Here is a 16,507-nt window from a genome sequence, read left to right on the forward strand (position 1 = left end):
GCATAGCTACTAGCGCTTGTATTGCGGATGTCCTTGTGGAGAATGAGTGGAGGTTCAGACGTACTCGAGATACGACTGTTCAAGACATGATCGTCAAAGTCCAAGAGTTAGGAGTTGTGCTAGAAACAAATGTACAAGATGAGGTACTTTGGAAAAGGAAGGACGATGAGTATGGAAGGGAATTCTCTGCTGCAGCGACATGGGAACAGATCAGATGCAAAAGGCCGGTGGTAGTCTGGAGTAAGCTTATTTGGTTTGCGCAAGGAGTTCCAAGGTATGCATTTATCGCTTGGTTGGCAGTTAAAGATAAACTTTCAACAGGTAGCAAGATGCGAGCTTGGGGGCAGGTTCAATGCTGTGTGTTCTGTGGGGAGCCTGATGAAACTAGAAATCACTTGTTCTTTGCTTGTCCTTACTCGTACACGCTTTGGCTACAAGTGATTGGCACACTCTTGCGGCCTCCTCCATCGCCGGACTGGAATGAAATTGTAGCGCGAATCATGGCAAGGTCTGTGGGGAGTTTGCAGTCCATACTCTTGCGGCTAGCATTTCAGGTCTCTATCTATTATCTATGGAAAGAACGGAATGAGAGACGACATGGACAGCCTGCAAAGCCTGTTGCTCAGTTGGCGAAGTTCATTGAAAAGACTATAAGACAAAGGATCATGTCTACAAAGTACTATGAGAAGCAGAAACTCAAAGGACTAATGCAGTGTTGGTTTAGTGCAAGGCAGCCATAGGAATAAATAGGTTTCATAGTTTGAGTTATGATAGAATTTTTTAGTTATTGCTGTACATAAACATTCTTTTTCCTGATGATCAATAAATTTAACATTTCATCAAAAAAAAAACATATATGGTATATTTTAATATTAATATTTATCAGATGATGCTTTTTGCTCATATTTTTTTTTATCATTTGTATTTGTTATAACAAAAAGTCTAAATTAGTGATAACGGAATTTGCACTGTGGAATTAATGGTTTAAGTAATTTATAATATTTAGAAAAATTAAGTTGTCAATATTTTTTCAAATTTTTTATCAAAAAAATGTTCAAAGTAAATTTCAAAATTAAGATATTTATGTATTTTATATGGCATATAGTTTAATTTAAAATGATACATATATTTATATATCTTTTATTTTTGATACTTATTAAATGAGACTTTCAACTTATATTAGTTTTTAATTATTTGTATCATGTCATAACAAAAGTTTTAAATCATAGATCACAAAATTTGAATGTGGAACTTTTAACAGTTTTAGTAATTTATACTCGTTTTTAAAAATTCAAAATATAATATATAAATAATTTTTTTAAAATTTTTATTATATGGTTACTATAATTGTTTAATTTATTTTAATAGCTTAAAATTAAACAAATATAATTATAATACACACTTATTTTTATCAAATCTTTATTATTCAAAATCATTAATTGTCATATATACTTTAGTCACATTAGGCAATTCTGTAATGTTATTTAGGGAAATAATGAAACACATTAATAATGTATTTACTTTGGTTTAATAAAAAGCTTATTATATATTTAGATGGACCAACCTATTTCTCTAAGGATTCTAAGAATCATTCTAGTGATGACATGTGGCTACAAAAAAATGTTGCAATACTTCTCAAATAATATATAGGGGATAACACAATAAATGTCATTTTAAAAAACAGAAAGAAAGAAAAAAAGAACAAGCCAGGAGAGCTAATCTGAGTCGTTGCCTCTGTCAGCTTGGCTCGGACCGACCTCGTACCTTCGCTTTGTCTTGTCTTGTCTCCAAGCTCAGAGTCTCCGCCGTCTCCGCCTCCGCTCCCGTCCAATTCCCAGCGAAGCGAACGACTTCACCGCCTGGGCTTGGCTAAATCCCTACGCCAAGTAAGTTTTTGTTAAACCCTAATCATCTCATTCATCTAGGGCTTGTGTATTCTCTTTTCCCAATTGCTTATTTGATTCAAAGCTTGGATCTTTCGTGAGTAGGTGTGGTTGTTACCGAGAAAGATCAAATCTTTAGCTTCAATTGAACTTCATCACTACGTCAACAGCTCAAAGATTTGATTTTTATTATTCCTTGAAGGGTAAAAAAACTAGCTTTGATGGTTGTGCTAGAAGATAACACCGAGAGGGAGAGGTCACCACCACTTGTAGAGAATGGTTTCGCCAATGGACCAAAGGCCATTCAAGGGAATGGTAATGATAATGATACACTCTCTTACGCCAACGTTCTTCGCGCAAGAAACAAGTTCTCCGACGCGCTTTCTCTCTACGAGACTCTTCTGGAGAGAGACAGCAACAACGTTGAAGCTCACATTGGGAAAGGGATATGCCTCCAGACGCAAAGCAAAGTGAACCTCGCTTTTGATTGCTTCGGAGAAGCAATCAGGTTGGATCCGCATAACGCTTGTGCACTGACTCACTGTGGTATACTTCATAAAGAAGAAGGGAGGCTCGTGGAAGCTGCTGAGGTGTGTGACATTTAAACTTTTTAAATCCATCTGTAAAAATATTATTAACTTAATACTTTGTAACAGTCCTACCAGAGAGCACTGATGGCAGATGCATCGTACAAGCCAGCAGCTGAGTGTTTAGCCGTTGTTTTGACCGACCTTGGAACTAGCCTGAAGCTGGCTGGGAGTACTCAGGAGGGGATTCAAAAGTACTACGAAGCCCTTAAGATTGACCCTCACTATGCTGTAATTTTTTCTCTGATCCTCTACTTTTTTTCATTCTTATTAATGTAATTTTCTGATCGTTTATTTCACAATGCTGAATGTGCAGCCTGCGTATTACAACTTAGGTGTTGTGTACTCTGAGATGATGCAATACGACAGTGCCTTGGGCTGCTACGAGAAGGCTGCACTTGAGAGGCCAATGTATGCAGAAGCTTATTGTAACATGGGTGTCATCTATAAGAACCGTGGTGACTTGGAGATGGCAATCACTTGTTATGAGAGGTAACATATTCTTTAATTGGTGACTTGCTGCTTTGTTGAAGGGACAAGTGTGACATTGTTTATTTTCATTTTCTTCTTCTGCCATTAGATGTCTAGCTGTATCTCCAAACTTTGAGATTGCGAAGAATAATATGGCCATAGCTCTGACAGATTTAGGAACAAAGGTAATAATAATCCTTAAGTTTTATTAAAATTTAGTTGTTCAGCTGTGAGTGTATCTGAGTTGTCAGTGATGTTTCTTCAGGTTAAACTTGAAGGCGATGTGAGCCAAGGAGTGGCGTATTACAAGAAGGCTCTCTACTATAACTGGCACTATGCAGATGCTATGTATAATCTTGGGGTGGCTTATGGTGAAATGCTGAAGTTTGACATGGTATTTAATTTTGCGATTTATTCATTTCTGTAATTCAGTAATTATGTGCTTGGTTTTTGAGGTTGGTCATGTGTTCTATTTGTGCAGGCAATTGTGTTCTATGAGCTTGCGTTCCACTTCAACCCACATTGTGCTGAGGCTTGCAACAATTTGGGAGTACTCTACAAAGACCGTGACAACCTTGATAAAGCTGTGGAGTGTTATCAGGTATTGTTTATGCTAAATCTGCATCATTTCATGATTGTTTCATTGTCTTTTGAATAATACTCCCAACCTTTGTAGATGGCTCTGTCAATCAAACCAAATTTTGCACAGTCGCTTAATAACCTCGGTGTCGTCTACACAGTCCAGGTTTGATATAGATTAAGGATGGCTTAGTGTTTCTTAATAGAATCTTTAGACTCAATACTCAATGCTTATTTTTCTGATATTACAGGGGAAAATGGATGCTGCTGCTGATACGATCGAGAAGGCAATCCTTGCAAATCCCACTTATGCAGAAGCTTTTAACAACTTAGGTTTGAGTTCCCTCTTCTGTTCTTAAGAGTCGTTTAGTTTCTGTTATAACCTGTTTATTCAAATGTAGGTGTTCTTTACAGAGACGCTGGAAACATAACCGCGGCTATCGATGCTTATGAGGAATGCCTTAAGATAGATCAAGATTCTCGCAATGCTGGCCAGAACCGATTGCTTGCCATGAACTACATAAACGAAGGACTCGATGACAAACTATACGAGGCTCACAGGTTAGAATTTATATTATGACTTAGTTTTGATTTCTCTTCTGTTACTTTTATGGGACTTACAGTGAGAAACTCTTTTATGAACACAGAGACTGGGGTTGGCGTTTCACAAGATTACACCCACAGTACACTTCGTGGGATAATGTTAAAGATCCAGAGCGACCTATCACCATCGGATATATCTCCCCAGACTTCTTCACTCATTCGGTTTCTTATTTCATTGAAGCCCCACTCACTCATCATGATTACACAAAGTACAGAGTTGTGGTTTATTCAGCGGTAGTCAAGGTATGATTTTTCTTTAAAATACTTCTCCTTAGATGAATATATTATGTCAAAGCAATTCATTTCCTATCTCTTTCTCATGGTTTTGCAGGCAGATGCAAAAACATTCAGGTTTAGGGATAAAGTGTTGAAGAAAGGTGGAGTTTGGAAAGATATATACGGAATAGATGAGAAAAAGATTGCAAGTATGGTCCGAGATGACGAAATCGATATTTTGGTGGAGCTCACTGGCCATACAGCGAATAACAAGCTGGGAACAATGGCCTGCAGACCAGCACCTGTTCAGGTGAGAGGAATTAATAAAACTATCTCACTATCTTTTTTTTCTTTTTTTCTTTTATGATTTTAGATTTTTAGTTTACTTTAATTGGTTGAACTATCAGGTTACTTGGATCGGCTATCCAAATACTACAGGCTTGCCCACTGTTGATTACAGGATTACGGATTCGTTGGCTGATCCACTAGATACCAAACAGAAGTACGTTCTTGTTCATAACAAAATGGTTTTCTCGAGTTTCAGAGTGATCTAAATAGAGTCCTGAGTATTTATTCTTGTGTGTATTTAATTGCAGACAGGTTGAGGAGCTGGTTAGGCTTCCAGACTGTTTTCTTTGTTACACACCATCCCCAGAAGCTGGTCCTGTTTGTCCAACACCCGCTCTGTCCAATGGCTTTGTCACATTTGGTAGTTTCAACAATCTCGCAAAGGTTAGATAAACTACACATAAACCAATCTCGTGTAGTCTCTCTTTTAGTGGTTTGAAGGGTTTATCTTTGCGTTGCTGCAATCAGATCACTCCTAAGGTGCTGCAAGTATGGGCTAGGATACTGTGTGCGGTTCCCAACTCTCGTCTGGTGGTAAAATGCAAACCTTTCTGCTCTGACAGCATTAGGCAGAGGTTTCTCACGACGCTGGAGCAGCTTGGGTTAGAATCAAAGCGCGTTGATCTCTTGCCGCTTATTCTTTTCAACCATGACCATATGCAAGCTTATTCCCTAATGGATATAAGGTAATTTTTTTTGACACATTGTATTTACTCAAAAACGCTAATAGATTAACAGATTACATTCTATGCAGTTTGGACACATTCCCTTATGCTGGAACTACCACAACCTGTGAATCTCTCTACATGGGAGTTCCATGTGTTACTATGGCTGGTTCAGTACATGCTCATAACGTTGGTGTCAGTCTTCTCAGTAACGTTGGTAAGCACTTGGTGCCAAAATTGGTTTATTACTGGAGACATCGTTTAGCTTATGCAACCGTTTCTTTTGATTCAGGTTTAGGACGCCTGGTTGCTAAAAATGAGGATGAGTATGTGCGGTTATCTGTTGATCTAGCTTCTGATGTCACCGCTCTTTCAAAACTGAGGATGAGTCTCCGGGATCTAATGGCTGGATCTCCTGTTTGTAACGGTCCTTCCTTTGCTGTTGCTCTTGAATCCGCGTACCGAAGTATGTGGAGAAGCTACTGCAAAGGTGAAGTACCGTCCTTAAAGCGAATGGAAAAGCTGCAAAAAGAGGTCCAAGAAGATCCCTTGATCTCATCAAGACTCAACGTTACTGGAGAAGCCACTCCTTCTCTCAAGGCCAATGGCTCTGCTCCTGTTCCTTCTTCCTTACCTACCCAGTCCTGGCAGCTCTCAAAGAACAGGGACTCCACTAGTTAAAAGTCAAAAACAGGATAACAGAGATTATAGATGTTGAGAAAACTTAATGCGTTTGCAGATTCTGGACCCATATGGGTGAAAGATGTGAAAGAGAGTCTCCATGAGATCCTCCTCTCTTTTGGCTTCCATGACTATAGGAATAGACTTTTAGATTACTGCTTGTGTAGTAAAAAGAATAGTATTCTTAGTTTAGCTTTATAATGATTCTTGGCAAGTCTATGTGGAATTGGATTTGGAGTTTTTTCTTCTCATCTGAGAGATCAAAATGTTGTATCAGTTAGGGTTTGAAGGCTTATTTGGATGCTTGTTTTTCATGTGTTTGGTAATGAATCATATGATAGTTGGCATATTCCTTCTTGGTTAGAGAAAATAAACAAGTAAAGACTAATTATGAAAACATTATTGGTTAGTTAAAGTCTACTTACTTTTGACTTGTATTATTATTTACTTATGTTTGCCAACTCCATATCTGTTGAATTAATTAGTATAGAGGGAGTAAAAAGCAAGCAACTACTCTTCAATTCCCACTTCATCTGCTCCATTGCATTCCACCAAAAGCCTAAAAAAAATCCTATAAAAGCCCTAATCTCATTACTTTTTCTTCACCACCAAAGCATCAAATATTCTAATTAGTGACACAAAAGATTAATCAGTCTCAAGAAAGATGAAGAACGAATCAACCGTCATTAATGTCCCTGCAGAATCAAGCTCAGCAATGAAAGGAAAAGCTCCTCTAATCGGTGTGGCTAAAGACCACACTACTAGTGGCTCAGGTGGATACAAGAGAGGTCTCTCAATCTTTGACTTCCTCCTCCGTTTAGCTGCTATTATTGCAGCATCAGTAGCAGCTGGAACCATGTTTACAAGCGACGAGACTCTTCCCTTCTTTACACAGTTCTTACAGTTCGAAGCTGGCTACGACGATTTACCAACTTACCAGTTACGAGTTCATTCATGTCTGATCAATAATACTGTTTGCCTTGTGTAGCAAGCTAACTAATAATGTCATCTGTTGTTTTCAGGTTCTTTGTGATTGCCATGTCCATTGTTTCAGGATATCTCCTTCTATCTCTTCCCATCTCCGTCGTCACCATCGTTCGCCCGCTTGCCACCGCCCCAAGACTCCTCTTGCTCGTTCTTGATACTGTACATATTCAATAATATCCTTCACTTTCATAAAGTGTCATTTAAAAAAAAACAGATATATTAGCATATTTACAAACTAAATATTTTTTCTCTAATTAATACATTAAAACAATAGGATTAAAACTGGATTTTTATTTAAAATTTTGCATAAAAAATACAAAACAACACTCTTTGTAAAACAAAAATTAAATCTTAAAATGATATTGTTTGTGAAAGGGAGTGAGTATTAGTTTTAGATCTTGAATGACTTACTAACAACTAGAGTGTATATGATTATTAAATTAGGCGGCCTTGGCATTTAACATGGCGGCTGCATCATCGGCGGCAGCGATATCGTATCTAGCACACAATGGGAACCAGAACACGAACTGGCTCCCCATTTGCCAACAGTTTGGTGACTTCTGTCTGAAAAGCAGCGGAGCTGTCGTCTACTCCTTTGTAGCCGTTGTTTTCTTCACCATCCTCGTCGTCCTCTCCGGTGTCGCTCTCAAAAGACACTAATTAACACCCTTCTTAATGTGTGTTCATTACTGTAAAAGTAAAACTATTGTACCTATGTCATATGTCATGTGTAATGAAAGTGTGATTGTAGCTTGTTGTATTAATATTTTTTTAAGTCAATGAAAGTGTGATTGTAGCTCTGCTTTTGTGGAAGAAAGAAAAAAAAAACGAAATGATTTCTCAAATTTCATGTTCTTTATAGTAATCTTATTATAATTCAAAAATAACTTTACAGACAAGTTTGTGTTCACTTTTATGCTATTCTGATCATGTTACACACACTGTCTATATTACTCCAAGCTACATCTTTAGTTAGTTTCTTTGTACAAAACTGTGGAGCTGAACCTCTCTCATCTACAGCTCCATTTCTTAGTATGGGACCAATATAATGAATAAGCTATTCTGAACAGGTTACAGCGGTTGATCGCACAGCTATGCTAGCTGCAATTCAAAGATATGTTCCAGGCCTGGTACGCACACCTTCTTTGTATATAGATGCCATGGAACTGAGCCCATAGAAGGCATGTGATGTGACTAGAAAGTAGCGTTATATACTTATACCTCTTTTCATTTTGTTGTGTAATTCATTGCCAACAGCTGCGCATAGAGAATCTCATTCCATGTGTCAGGTACACCAGGTAAGCACCAGTGACTACAATCTTGAGGAGCATCTTCAGGAGTTCCCGGTTCTCTATACCGTGAAGGATGAGCATCTTTCCTGAACTCAGTCAGATATGTAATGTTCAGAAACTTAACCTTACTATGTTCATGTCTCATTTCTTGTATTACTTCAGAGACATAAGTGTTTTGAATAGGGTCAGGTTCCATCTTCTTCATATCAGTCTCTGGATTTGTATCTGCGTCACACAAACCACCTAAGTTCCAAGTCCCATTCCTGCAACACCCAAAAAGATTCAGACTCTTGTCTGATGATTAATCCTCATAGAATATTGCGAAACAGACCTGTAATGCACAGGAGAGAAGCTTCTGAAGAAGACATAACTACTCTCATGATCTAGTCTCTCTAAAACCCATGACTTCCATGTCTTTAAAGACTTCTTAAACCCCTCCATTACTCCCATTGTCTTGTTCAGTTTACCTCCCTCCTGAAAATAACAACCTCTGCAACAACAACAATAACAAAAAAAACCATCAAGAGAACTCATCCATCACCTTTGCAGGGCTGAGCATAGATTAGTAAAATAACCCCCAATTTTTTTTTAAAACAATTTACATATATATAAACCTCCAAATTTGTAAAGAAAAAAAAAATAAACTCTTACTAATTAAATTGTTTATAACCCCTAAAATTCCATGTTTCAGATTAGGCTCTTACATGTTAAAGGTTTTGTCTTCGTTCCACCAATGTCCTGTATTAAAGACAAGAACATCAGACCCGACCCATCTTTTAGACTGCCAGTTGAACTCATCGACTCTAACAGTCATCTTGACATCTTCCGGTGAGTTCTCAGGTGGCCTAGCAACCACGACCAGAAACGGTGTTCTATGATACTCAACGGTTACGTTATGTTCTGGGAACCGCATTGAAAGGAAGCCTTTGTGCTTGCTTATAGGGTTACCATTAACTTCATATATCTCAGATTGATTAATCACGGCTTGTGAAAGCATACATAAAAGAGATTCCCATTGGTTTCTTCCTATGGAATCTCCGACGAACACTATCCTCCCGTTCCGACTCCTCTTGAGAAAATCACTTGCGTTGAATCTATATTAGTTTCAGACCACATGAACCAAGTCATCATGGTGAAAAAAGTAAAGTAAAAAATAAATTGAACTTGATTGGCGCCAGATTCATATCCAAAGGTCTAAAAGTCTTAACCTTTAAATCAAAGCAGTTTAAAGTAATTTTAGAAAATTGAAGTGGGTAAATTTTTATTATTGTTTTTCTATGAAACATGGGTTTATAATATTTAATTTTTAAAAATAACTAGGATGTTCTGGTAGGTTCATACAAGGATAAAATTTATATCATGTTAAATTCACTCTATTTTAGATAGTAAATTTCTCTAAACGAATCTTGAACCTGTGACCTTTTAGATTCATATTCGATAACCTAAAGAGATTCAATGAGTATTTGAAAGTAATTAGAGTGATTTGGTTTTTAATGATTTTTTAGATGATTTTAGGTGAATTATGGAATTTGCTAGATTTTTAGTTAAAACATTGTAAAATTCCATCTACTAGATTTGAAGCATACATAAAAGAGATTTGAAGATTTATATTTTTTCACCAAGAAACTCTCTACCAAAACAGCTTAAGATCATTAGAAATCTCACTAAATTTGCTACATCAAATATTTTCAAGAACAATAGATTTTAGAGTATATTCCAAAAATAACAAGTTCAATAACATTGTATTGTGAAGTCTTTAAATTTTACTTTTAAATAACAATGAATTTATCATTATGATATACAACTCACTTCAAGTTCTAGTTTTATCCCTAAAAGTTTTATCCATTATGACAACTTTTGGTTATAGTTAGGTTTGTACTTTTAGAAGAATTGCATTGTAAATTTAAAACTCTAGTGGATCAAAGAATGCTTTGTACCCTAGATGTTTGTTTTAATCAAGACCAATCGATACCTTAAGCTCCAAGGGAATAAGATTACATAAAGAGTGTGACAACATACCGTGGAAGATCGCAACCGTGTGGTTGCCATCGCCATTGTCGGAAACCAGAATCTTTTCTTCCATTATTCAGACAACGAAAACCAGGATCCAGAAACCGACACTCTTCTCCATAAGAGGTTCCGTCCACGTCACGTTGTTGGCTACGAACCCATTTTCCATACGAATAGTCGCACACGCCGTTGTTTCTTCGTTCCTTCGTCAACGAAGAAGATAAGAATTCGAAACAGAGATGAGGCTTGATGCCGACAAGATCCACGACGGTAACGGAGAATATCAAGAAACTGACGAGAAGAGAGATGCCGACAAATATATGTTTCTTGATCTTGAAGGTTGACAAGAAAGGAGATGAAGATAGAGGGAAAAGCTGCTTCATAGAATTCGATTCTTGTTGTTGATCCATGTCGGTACAAGATTTGATCTTTCTTTGAAAAGAGGAGACGTGAAGATTGTGAATATGCGATCTTTTTTGAGAGGGGAAAGTAATAATAAACATATATATGTTCCTGTAACGCAATAAATTCGCAATTAAATTATTAATAGATCCACTATCAATTCATCCATGTGACAGACACAAATATTAATGGGAAAACTAATAGATGCATCCCACAAAAACCAATTAACGCTTAATAAAAGACGTTTCCTCCCATGTTCGGTTCTGCATGTTTTAGATCGAGATGACAATCAATTTCCCAAAATAATTAACTTAAACTGTAAATTCTGTAATTTATTTTCATATATATGAACAATAAAATAAAGCTAATATTACATCAGTTTGATGGTTTTCTTCTGGTAAAATACATCACACAAATAGCGCATGCTAATTTGATTAAGATATTTTTATAATTAATTAGAAATCATTATTTTAGAGTAATAAGGGAAATGAAGAAACAAAATGCGATTGAAGTATCAAACGGTTAGTTTCCATATAAAGAAAGAATCGTTCATACAAGGTAAGTCTATGTGCGATGGATTTTGAGCTTTTGACTCATTTATGAGTATATATAATTATAGATGTTTTTTTCTTTTTACCAAGTTCCTTTTGTGTAGAAATGTCACTCTGGCTAAACTTTACCAACATTTAAAATTATAATACTATCAACTAACTATATAATCTTATATTTCCTGTATGACAGATATGTTTTAGTTGACAAATACTCTACACTTGTGTTAATTTCTTAAAACTATTTGGGTCAACGAAAATTCAGATAGCTTTGAGTTTTAAAGCCCAGCCCATAAAAGGAGTGGGAGGACATTTCTTTGATCTGGTGTGGATGAGAAAACTCTTCAAGAGCACTAAGGAAACCAAAGAGAGGGGATGTTTCATGTCTGAATTATGAACACGAGAGAGAGAATAGTGGATTCTATTCCTGATCTTATCGCTTTCGTTTACATTTGGAATCGCGTTACAGTGTTATAAAAGAAATAGTAACAGAAACACAAACGCAAATGTAAACGCAAAGAAACAATAGGAACCTAGACTCATTTTGTCAAAACATCTTGTAGAAATGAGCCAGATATTCCGTCCACACTTTTCTGCAATGCAAAAAGCAACAATAGAGAATCAAAATTCAAAAGCAGAGTAAAATAGAATAAAATGGTCCTTAGATTTTGCTTTGGACCAGATAGAAAAGGGAGTTGATTACACCCAAAGACACTTTTTGTCTTTCTTTTACATTGAGAGACACTTTCCACATTTGACACACTTTATGGTGGGGCCTAGGCGTTTTTTTGACAAATTTACCCTTAATGAGAAGGAAAAAATGTTTGTGGACATGGATACTTGAAAATTTGTGGACATAGGTACATAAATGTTTGTGGACAAAACAAGTTGTGGACGAACAATTTTAACGAACATATCTCTTATACACATCTACATCTTGTATAAATGATATTGATTATATAGAACGAATGATATCGTTTGAACCAATAAATTGTGGATATACAAATTGTGGACAGGTTGATATTGATTATATAGAATGAATGGTATCGTTTGAACCAATGAATTGTGGATATACAAATCATGGACGGGTTGATATTGATTATATAGAATGAATAATATTGTTTGAATCAACAAATTGTGGATATACAAATTGTGGACGGGTTTCTGACCTTAATCTTGCTGATAAAAAAGTTCAATTTAATAGATCAGCGCAAGATTACATCAACAACCAGAAGAGAAAACACTAATAAAAAGCAATTCAACATCAATAGTCTTCAAATTTGAGGATTTATGTGGATTTAATTCAATCAAGCCAAGAACTTTAAAATAGATAAAGCTATCTCGTTAAAGCCAAGAACTTTGTGGACAAAAAATATGCGTGGACGGAAGATGTGTGGATGAGAGATGCGTGGATGGGAGACGCGTGGACATGAGATGCGTGGACGGGAGACGCGTGGAGCCACTTACACCACCACTGTAACTACCCTCACGTCTTACACCACAGCCTCCATAACCACCACCGCTTCCACTGCGGTATCCATCGCTTCCTCCACCGTATCCACTACCACTGTATCCACCACCATCTCCTCCACTTGAGTAGCCACCTCCACCAACCACCACCATTGTATCCACACTCACGCCTTCCACCATCACCTCCATAACCACCACCGCCTCCATTGCGGTATCCATTGCTTCCTACACCACGGCCTTCATCGCAACCTCCATCGTTTACGGGACTAAATTTTGTTCATAGGAGAGATTGAGATCGAGGAATAGAGATCGAGATTCTGAGATTGAGAAATAGAGATTGAGATTCCGAGATTGAGATAAAAAGATCGAGAAAAGACAAAAGTGAAAAAGAGTATTAATGACAATTTCAGATGGAGAAGGTTAGGGTTCAATCTCTTTAATCTCTCATGTCTGAGTTCAACATCTGGATCTAGAAAATGTCAGGGGAGAAAAATTTTTCACGATTTTGTATAAATTGAAGAGATAAGGTTTGGTTATTAGTTAGAGAAAAAAAATATTGTATTTTAGAAAAAAGTAAAAAAGCAAATCAATTTGGTTGGTTAGAAGAAAAAGTAAAGATGTTTCTTGTTGAGGGTTATATTAGTAAACCTAGCATAAAGAAAGTGTGTTGTATCACAATGTGACTCTGAGTGAAATTAATAAGACAAAATGTGTCTCTGAGGGTAAAAATTTCTAGAAAAGGCTATGTAAGTTGTAACACAACATTACATTTTACTCACATGCTATGCCCTCTGCTTTAATCATTTGTTAGGCCCACACTCTTTTCTTCTTGTAATCTCATCCCATGAATCTCAGCATTTCCCAAAACCAGCTTTATTCATCATTGATTCAATATACATGCACATAAATGATTTTTTGCAAGCTTCACTGAATTTATCTCAGATTAGGAATCAACTAATAAACACTTATTAACATTTTTTGCCCCATGCCTCAGTTGTATGAAAAAGCTCCTCTTAATTTTTCTTGTTTTCAAATTAGTTGAATAGTAGATAGTAGATACTTTTTTTTTTTGTCAATAGTTATAAATACATAAGGAAGTCACACTGGTATTAGTTCTCTTCCTTTTGTGGTGTTTTCTCTATGACAATAATTGCGCCAAGTAGGGGCCCAAAACCTAACGTCAAGATCTAAAAAGTTGTCACTTCTCTTTGGATATCATCAACCTCGTCCATCTCCAACCTGCTCCATTGTTTCCTCAGCAAATGAGATATTCTGTTTCAGGAAACCAACACCTAAGCTATTGTTATCATTCTCATTGTTTTTTGCATAAAATTGCAAGAGAATGATGTTGAGAATATTCATATAATATACTTTTGATTTTCCATTTTGTATGAGCTATTTAAACAGTATAAATTCATCATTCGGTTCAAAGTGTGTTACATTCAAAACATTTATAATATTTACTGAAACTTTGATGGATGCAATATCAAGTTAATATATAATGTTATAGTACTACAAGTTACCACTTACATAATATTACCATGTTGAAAATATGTTTAATAACTTTACCAAGTTCTAAATTCTGGAAAAGAAGAAAAAACATTGTCAGTTTTGGTGTCTAAGTAACAAATAAGTTATATATATCGAAACGACAATTCTAGCATCAGTCTTTGACTTAAACAAAACCATGACGGTGCCAAACAAATTAGAATGGTAACTAAATTAGATAGTTGAGGCATATATATAAGATTAATTGATTAAACTTGACTTTTTAAAAGGGAAATGTAGGCTATCAAAATCATGCTAGGCTACAAGTAGTCAACAAATTGGGCATGTGCGATTACAGTCAAGTGTAGCATTATTCTCCCTGATTCCTTCTTTATATTATTGATTAAAATGCTCTTCAGGTCTATTATAAAAAAAATACTAATTTCATATGTCTCATCTCGAGAAACAGCCACGACGTCTGTATAATGCTTTAAACAATCCAATTTGCATCATATTCAATCAAATAGTAGCATATACTTGCTTATACTAACGTAGGCAAATTGAATAGGACAAGAATGTCAAAGTTATTACCATGGGATGAGGAGTTGACTAATAGTAAATGTGCTGGCCGTTGTAGCCGTCGGAACACGGTGGTGGCTCAACGACGTCACCGTGACATTCGAGGTTAACTCCGAATAGCCTCACCGTCCTCGAGGTCCCTGCAACCACCGTCGGTGTCTCAGCGACCGCTCCTACAATTTCCCACCATCACGACACGTGCATGTCTTTTACTTACATATATTTTTATAAAATAACTAAAGGAAGAAATAATGAGCACGTTAGTCTAAGAAGATTGCATGGTTCTCCTCACGCGCGTGTAAGGGATTAGATACAAGTACAACTTGGCGAAGATTATTTTCTTGTCAAGAATTAAAAGAGACATACACGACGAAATAACAAAGAGATAGATATTTATAACAAACTAAACTTTTGTCTTTTAACTTCAATATTTTTTGTTTGTCTTTTAAGATGATTGTTCTTGTAGAATAACATGTGAATCTGCATATCATTCTAAAACACCGTGCAAAAAATAATAGTATATATGCTATAAATAAACATTATGAACATATATTTTTTTTGCGAAAAAGACATAATCTACGAAAAAATATCTTTAAAAACAAACAAAAGGGTATTAATCTCACATATAGATAAGATAGAAAGAAAAAGAAAGAAAATAGAAAATAAAGAGTTTTACCATATTGTGAATACTCTTGGTGAATGTTAGGATAAGAACTAGTTGACGCTTCTACTTGGCGATAAGGTGTAGTCAAGCCGCTCCAGTACGCCGTCGTGTTAACTCTAGCCTCTTGAGACACGGCCGAAAGAGAAGAAGCCTCGCCGCGTCTCCGCCAGCCAATGAAGAGTCTATGGAAATCGAAACGGTGACGTTGGAAGAAAACAACGTCCCCTGCGTCGAGGTGCTTGTCTTTGACGTACTTGCTCCATCCTTTGGTCAAGACGTAGCTTTGACTGCTGTTCCAATACGAGTATCTGAACTTCCAACACTTGCCTGACTCGTCCTCGAAGCTAAGAAGCATCCCTTTCTCAGTCGTCTCAGACGTCACCTCACCGCCTCCATTGTTGAGAGGCAAGTATTTCTCGGCGTGTTGTTTTGGTATGACTAAACGGTTTAGCTTTCCCACGTCGCTTGGTGTGAGTGATTTCTCGAACAAGGACTCTTTATGTGATGCGGTGTCGTTTTGATGAGGGTGCAGGGAGAGAGTGTTGTGGTGGATGTCTCTTGAGTAATGGTTGCCTAACATTTTTCGGAGTGACAGAGAGAGAGAGACAGTAGTAGAGAGGATATGCAGAGGTGTTTGGTGGTGAAAGAGAGATGAGTAATGGTACTAATATAGTATTATGCGTAGGTAAGAGAGTGTGAGAGAGAAAAACTGTGAAAATAGTTAAATTGATGTGAAACTGTGGGAACTATTTGATGTAAATGAAGAGGACACGACATCGATAGTACCTTTAAGGTTTTGCGTGATGACATTTCTTTTCAATCATTATTTTGTTTTTATTGTTTTTGCAGTAAACATTTTAAATATATAGTATTGAAATTTTGTTAGTTCTCTTTTGATAATTTTTTTCCTAAATGACATTAGATCTTAAGAGGTTCTAGATATTGTTATTATAGTGTATGAAAATAATCAAAGGTTGTAAGGGTAGTGAGGTTTGCCCTAATGTATACTATATTCTTAGTAGTTAATCCATGTC

The 16,507-nt window shown here is 36.4% G+C and overlaps 4 protein-coding genes across 8 annotated transcripts; 2 read left to right on the forward strand and 2 right to left on the reverse strand.

Moving 5' to 3' along the window:
• Positions 1-1,663: 1,663 nt before the first annotated feature.
• LOC106353052 (probable UDP-N-acetylglucosamine--peptide N-acetylglucosaminyltransferase SPINDLY) lies at positions 1,664-6,382 on the forward strand. 3 transcript variants are annotated; one of them, XM_022716327.2, is made up of 17 exons: positions 1,664-1,886; positions 2,086-2,473; positions 2,540-2,701; positions 2,787-2,962; positions 3,051-3,126; positions 3,207-3,335; positions 3,423-3,542; positions 3,651-3,686; positions 3,772-3,853; positions 3,922-4,081; positions 4,168-4,366; positions 4,455-4,649; positions 4,747-4,841; positions 4,936-5,071; positions 5,156-5,373; positions 5,442-5,569; positions 5,645-6,382. In XM_022716327.2, the coding sequence occupies exons 2-17, from the start codon at positions 2,105-2,107 to the stop codon at positions 6,031-6,033; spliced, it is 2,670 nt and encodes an 889-aa protein (XP_022572048.1). In that variant the 5' UTR covers positions 1,664-1,886; positions 2,086-2,104; the 3' UTR covers positions 6,034-6,382. The 3 variants fall into 3 exon arrangements, with proteins under 3 accessions (XP_022572048.1, XP_022572047.1, XP_013648179.1); XM_022716326.2 differs by having other exon boundaries at positions 1,665-1,886; positions 1,989-2,473; positions 3,618-3,686; XM_013792725.3 differs by having other exon boundaries at positions 1,665-1,886; positions 3,618-3,686.
• A 136-nt stretch (positions 6,383-6,518) lies between these two features.
• Positions 6,519-7,818, forward strand: LOC106356773 (casparian strip membrane protein 2). Its single transcript, XM_013796497.3, has 3 exons — positions 6,519-6,972; positions 7,056-7,179; positions 7,465-7,818. Exons 1-3 carry the CDS (start codon positions 6,698-6,700, stop codon positions 7,678-7,680), a joined length of 615 nt encoding a protein of 204 aa, XP_013651951.2. The 5' UTR covers positions 6,519-6,697; the 3' UTR covers positions 7,681-7,818.
• A 42-nt stretch (positions 7,819-7,860) lies between these two features.
• On the reverse strand, positions 7,861-11,460 carry LOC106353055 (protein trichome birefringence-like 8). The gene is made up of 4 exons (XM_013792729.3): positions 10,332-11,460; positions 9,017-9,406; positions 8,644-8,802; positions 7,861-8,575 (listed from the first exon to the last, which is right to left on the reverse strand). Exons 1-4 carry the CDS (start codon positions 10,823-10,825, stop codon positions 8,248-8,250), a joined length of 1,371 nt encoding a protein of 456 aa, XP_013648183.1. The 5' UTR covers positions 10,826-11,460; the 3' UTR covers positions 7,861-8,247.
• Positions 11,461-11,675: 215 nt separating this feature from the next.
• LOC106353056 (B3 domain-containing protein At3g11580) lies at positions 11,676-16,366 on the reverse strand. Of its 3 annotated transcripts, none has more exons than XM_022716329.2 (4): positions 15,486-16,366; positions 14,822-14,982; positions 13,522-14,034; positions 11,676-11,865 (listed from the first exon to the last, which is right to left on the reverse strand). In XM_022716329.2, the coding sequence occupies exons 1-2, from the start codon at positions 16,051-16,053 to the stop codon at positions 14,840-14,842; spliced, it is 711 nt and encodes a 236-aa protein (XP_022572050.1). In that variant the 5' UTR covers positions 16,054-16,366; the 3' UTR covers positions 11,676-11,865; positions 13,522-14,034; positions 14,822-14,839. The 3 variants fall into 3 exon arrangements, with proteins under 3 accessions (XP_022572050.1, XP_022572051.1, XP_022572049.1); XM_022716330.2 differs by having other exon boundaries at positions 13,522-13,981; positions 15,486-16,365; XM_022716328.2 differs by having other exon boundaries at positions 13,522-14,014; positions 15,486-16,358.
• Positions 16,367-16,507: the final 141 nt, after the last annotated feature.

The sequence above is a fragment of the Brassica napus genome, chromosome A3 (genome assembly GCF_020379485.1).
Source record: "Brassica napus cultivar Da-Ae chromosome A3, Da-Ae, whole genome shotgun sequence".
Classification (NCBI taxonomy): Eukaryota; Viridiplantae; Streptophyta; class Magnoliopsida; order Brassicales; family Brassicaceae; genus Brassica; species Brassica napus.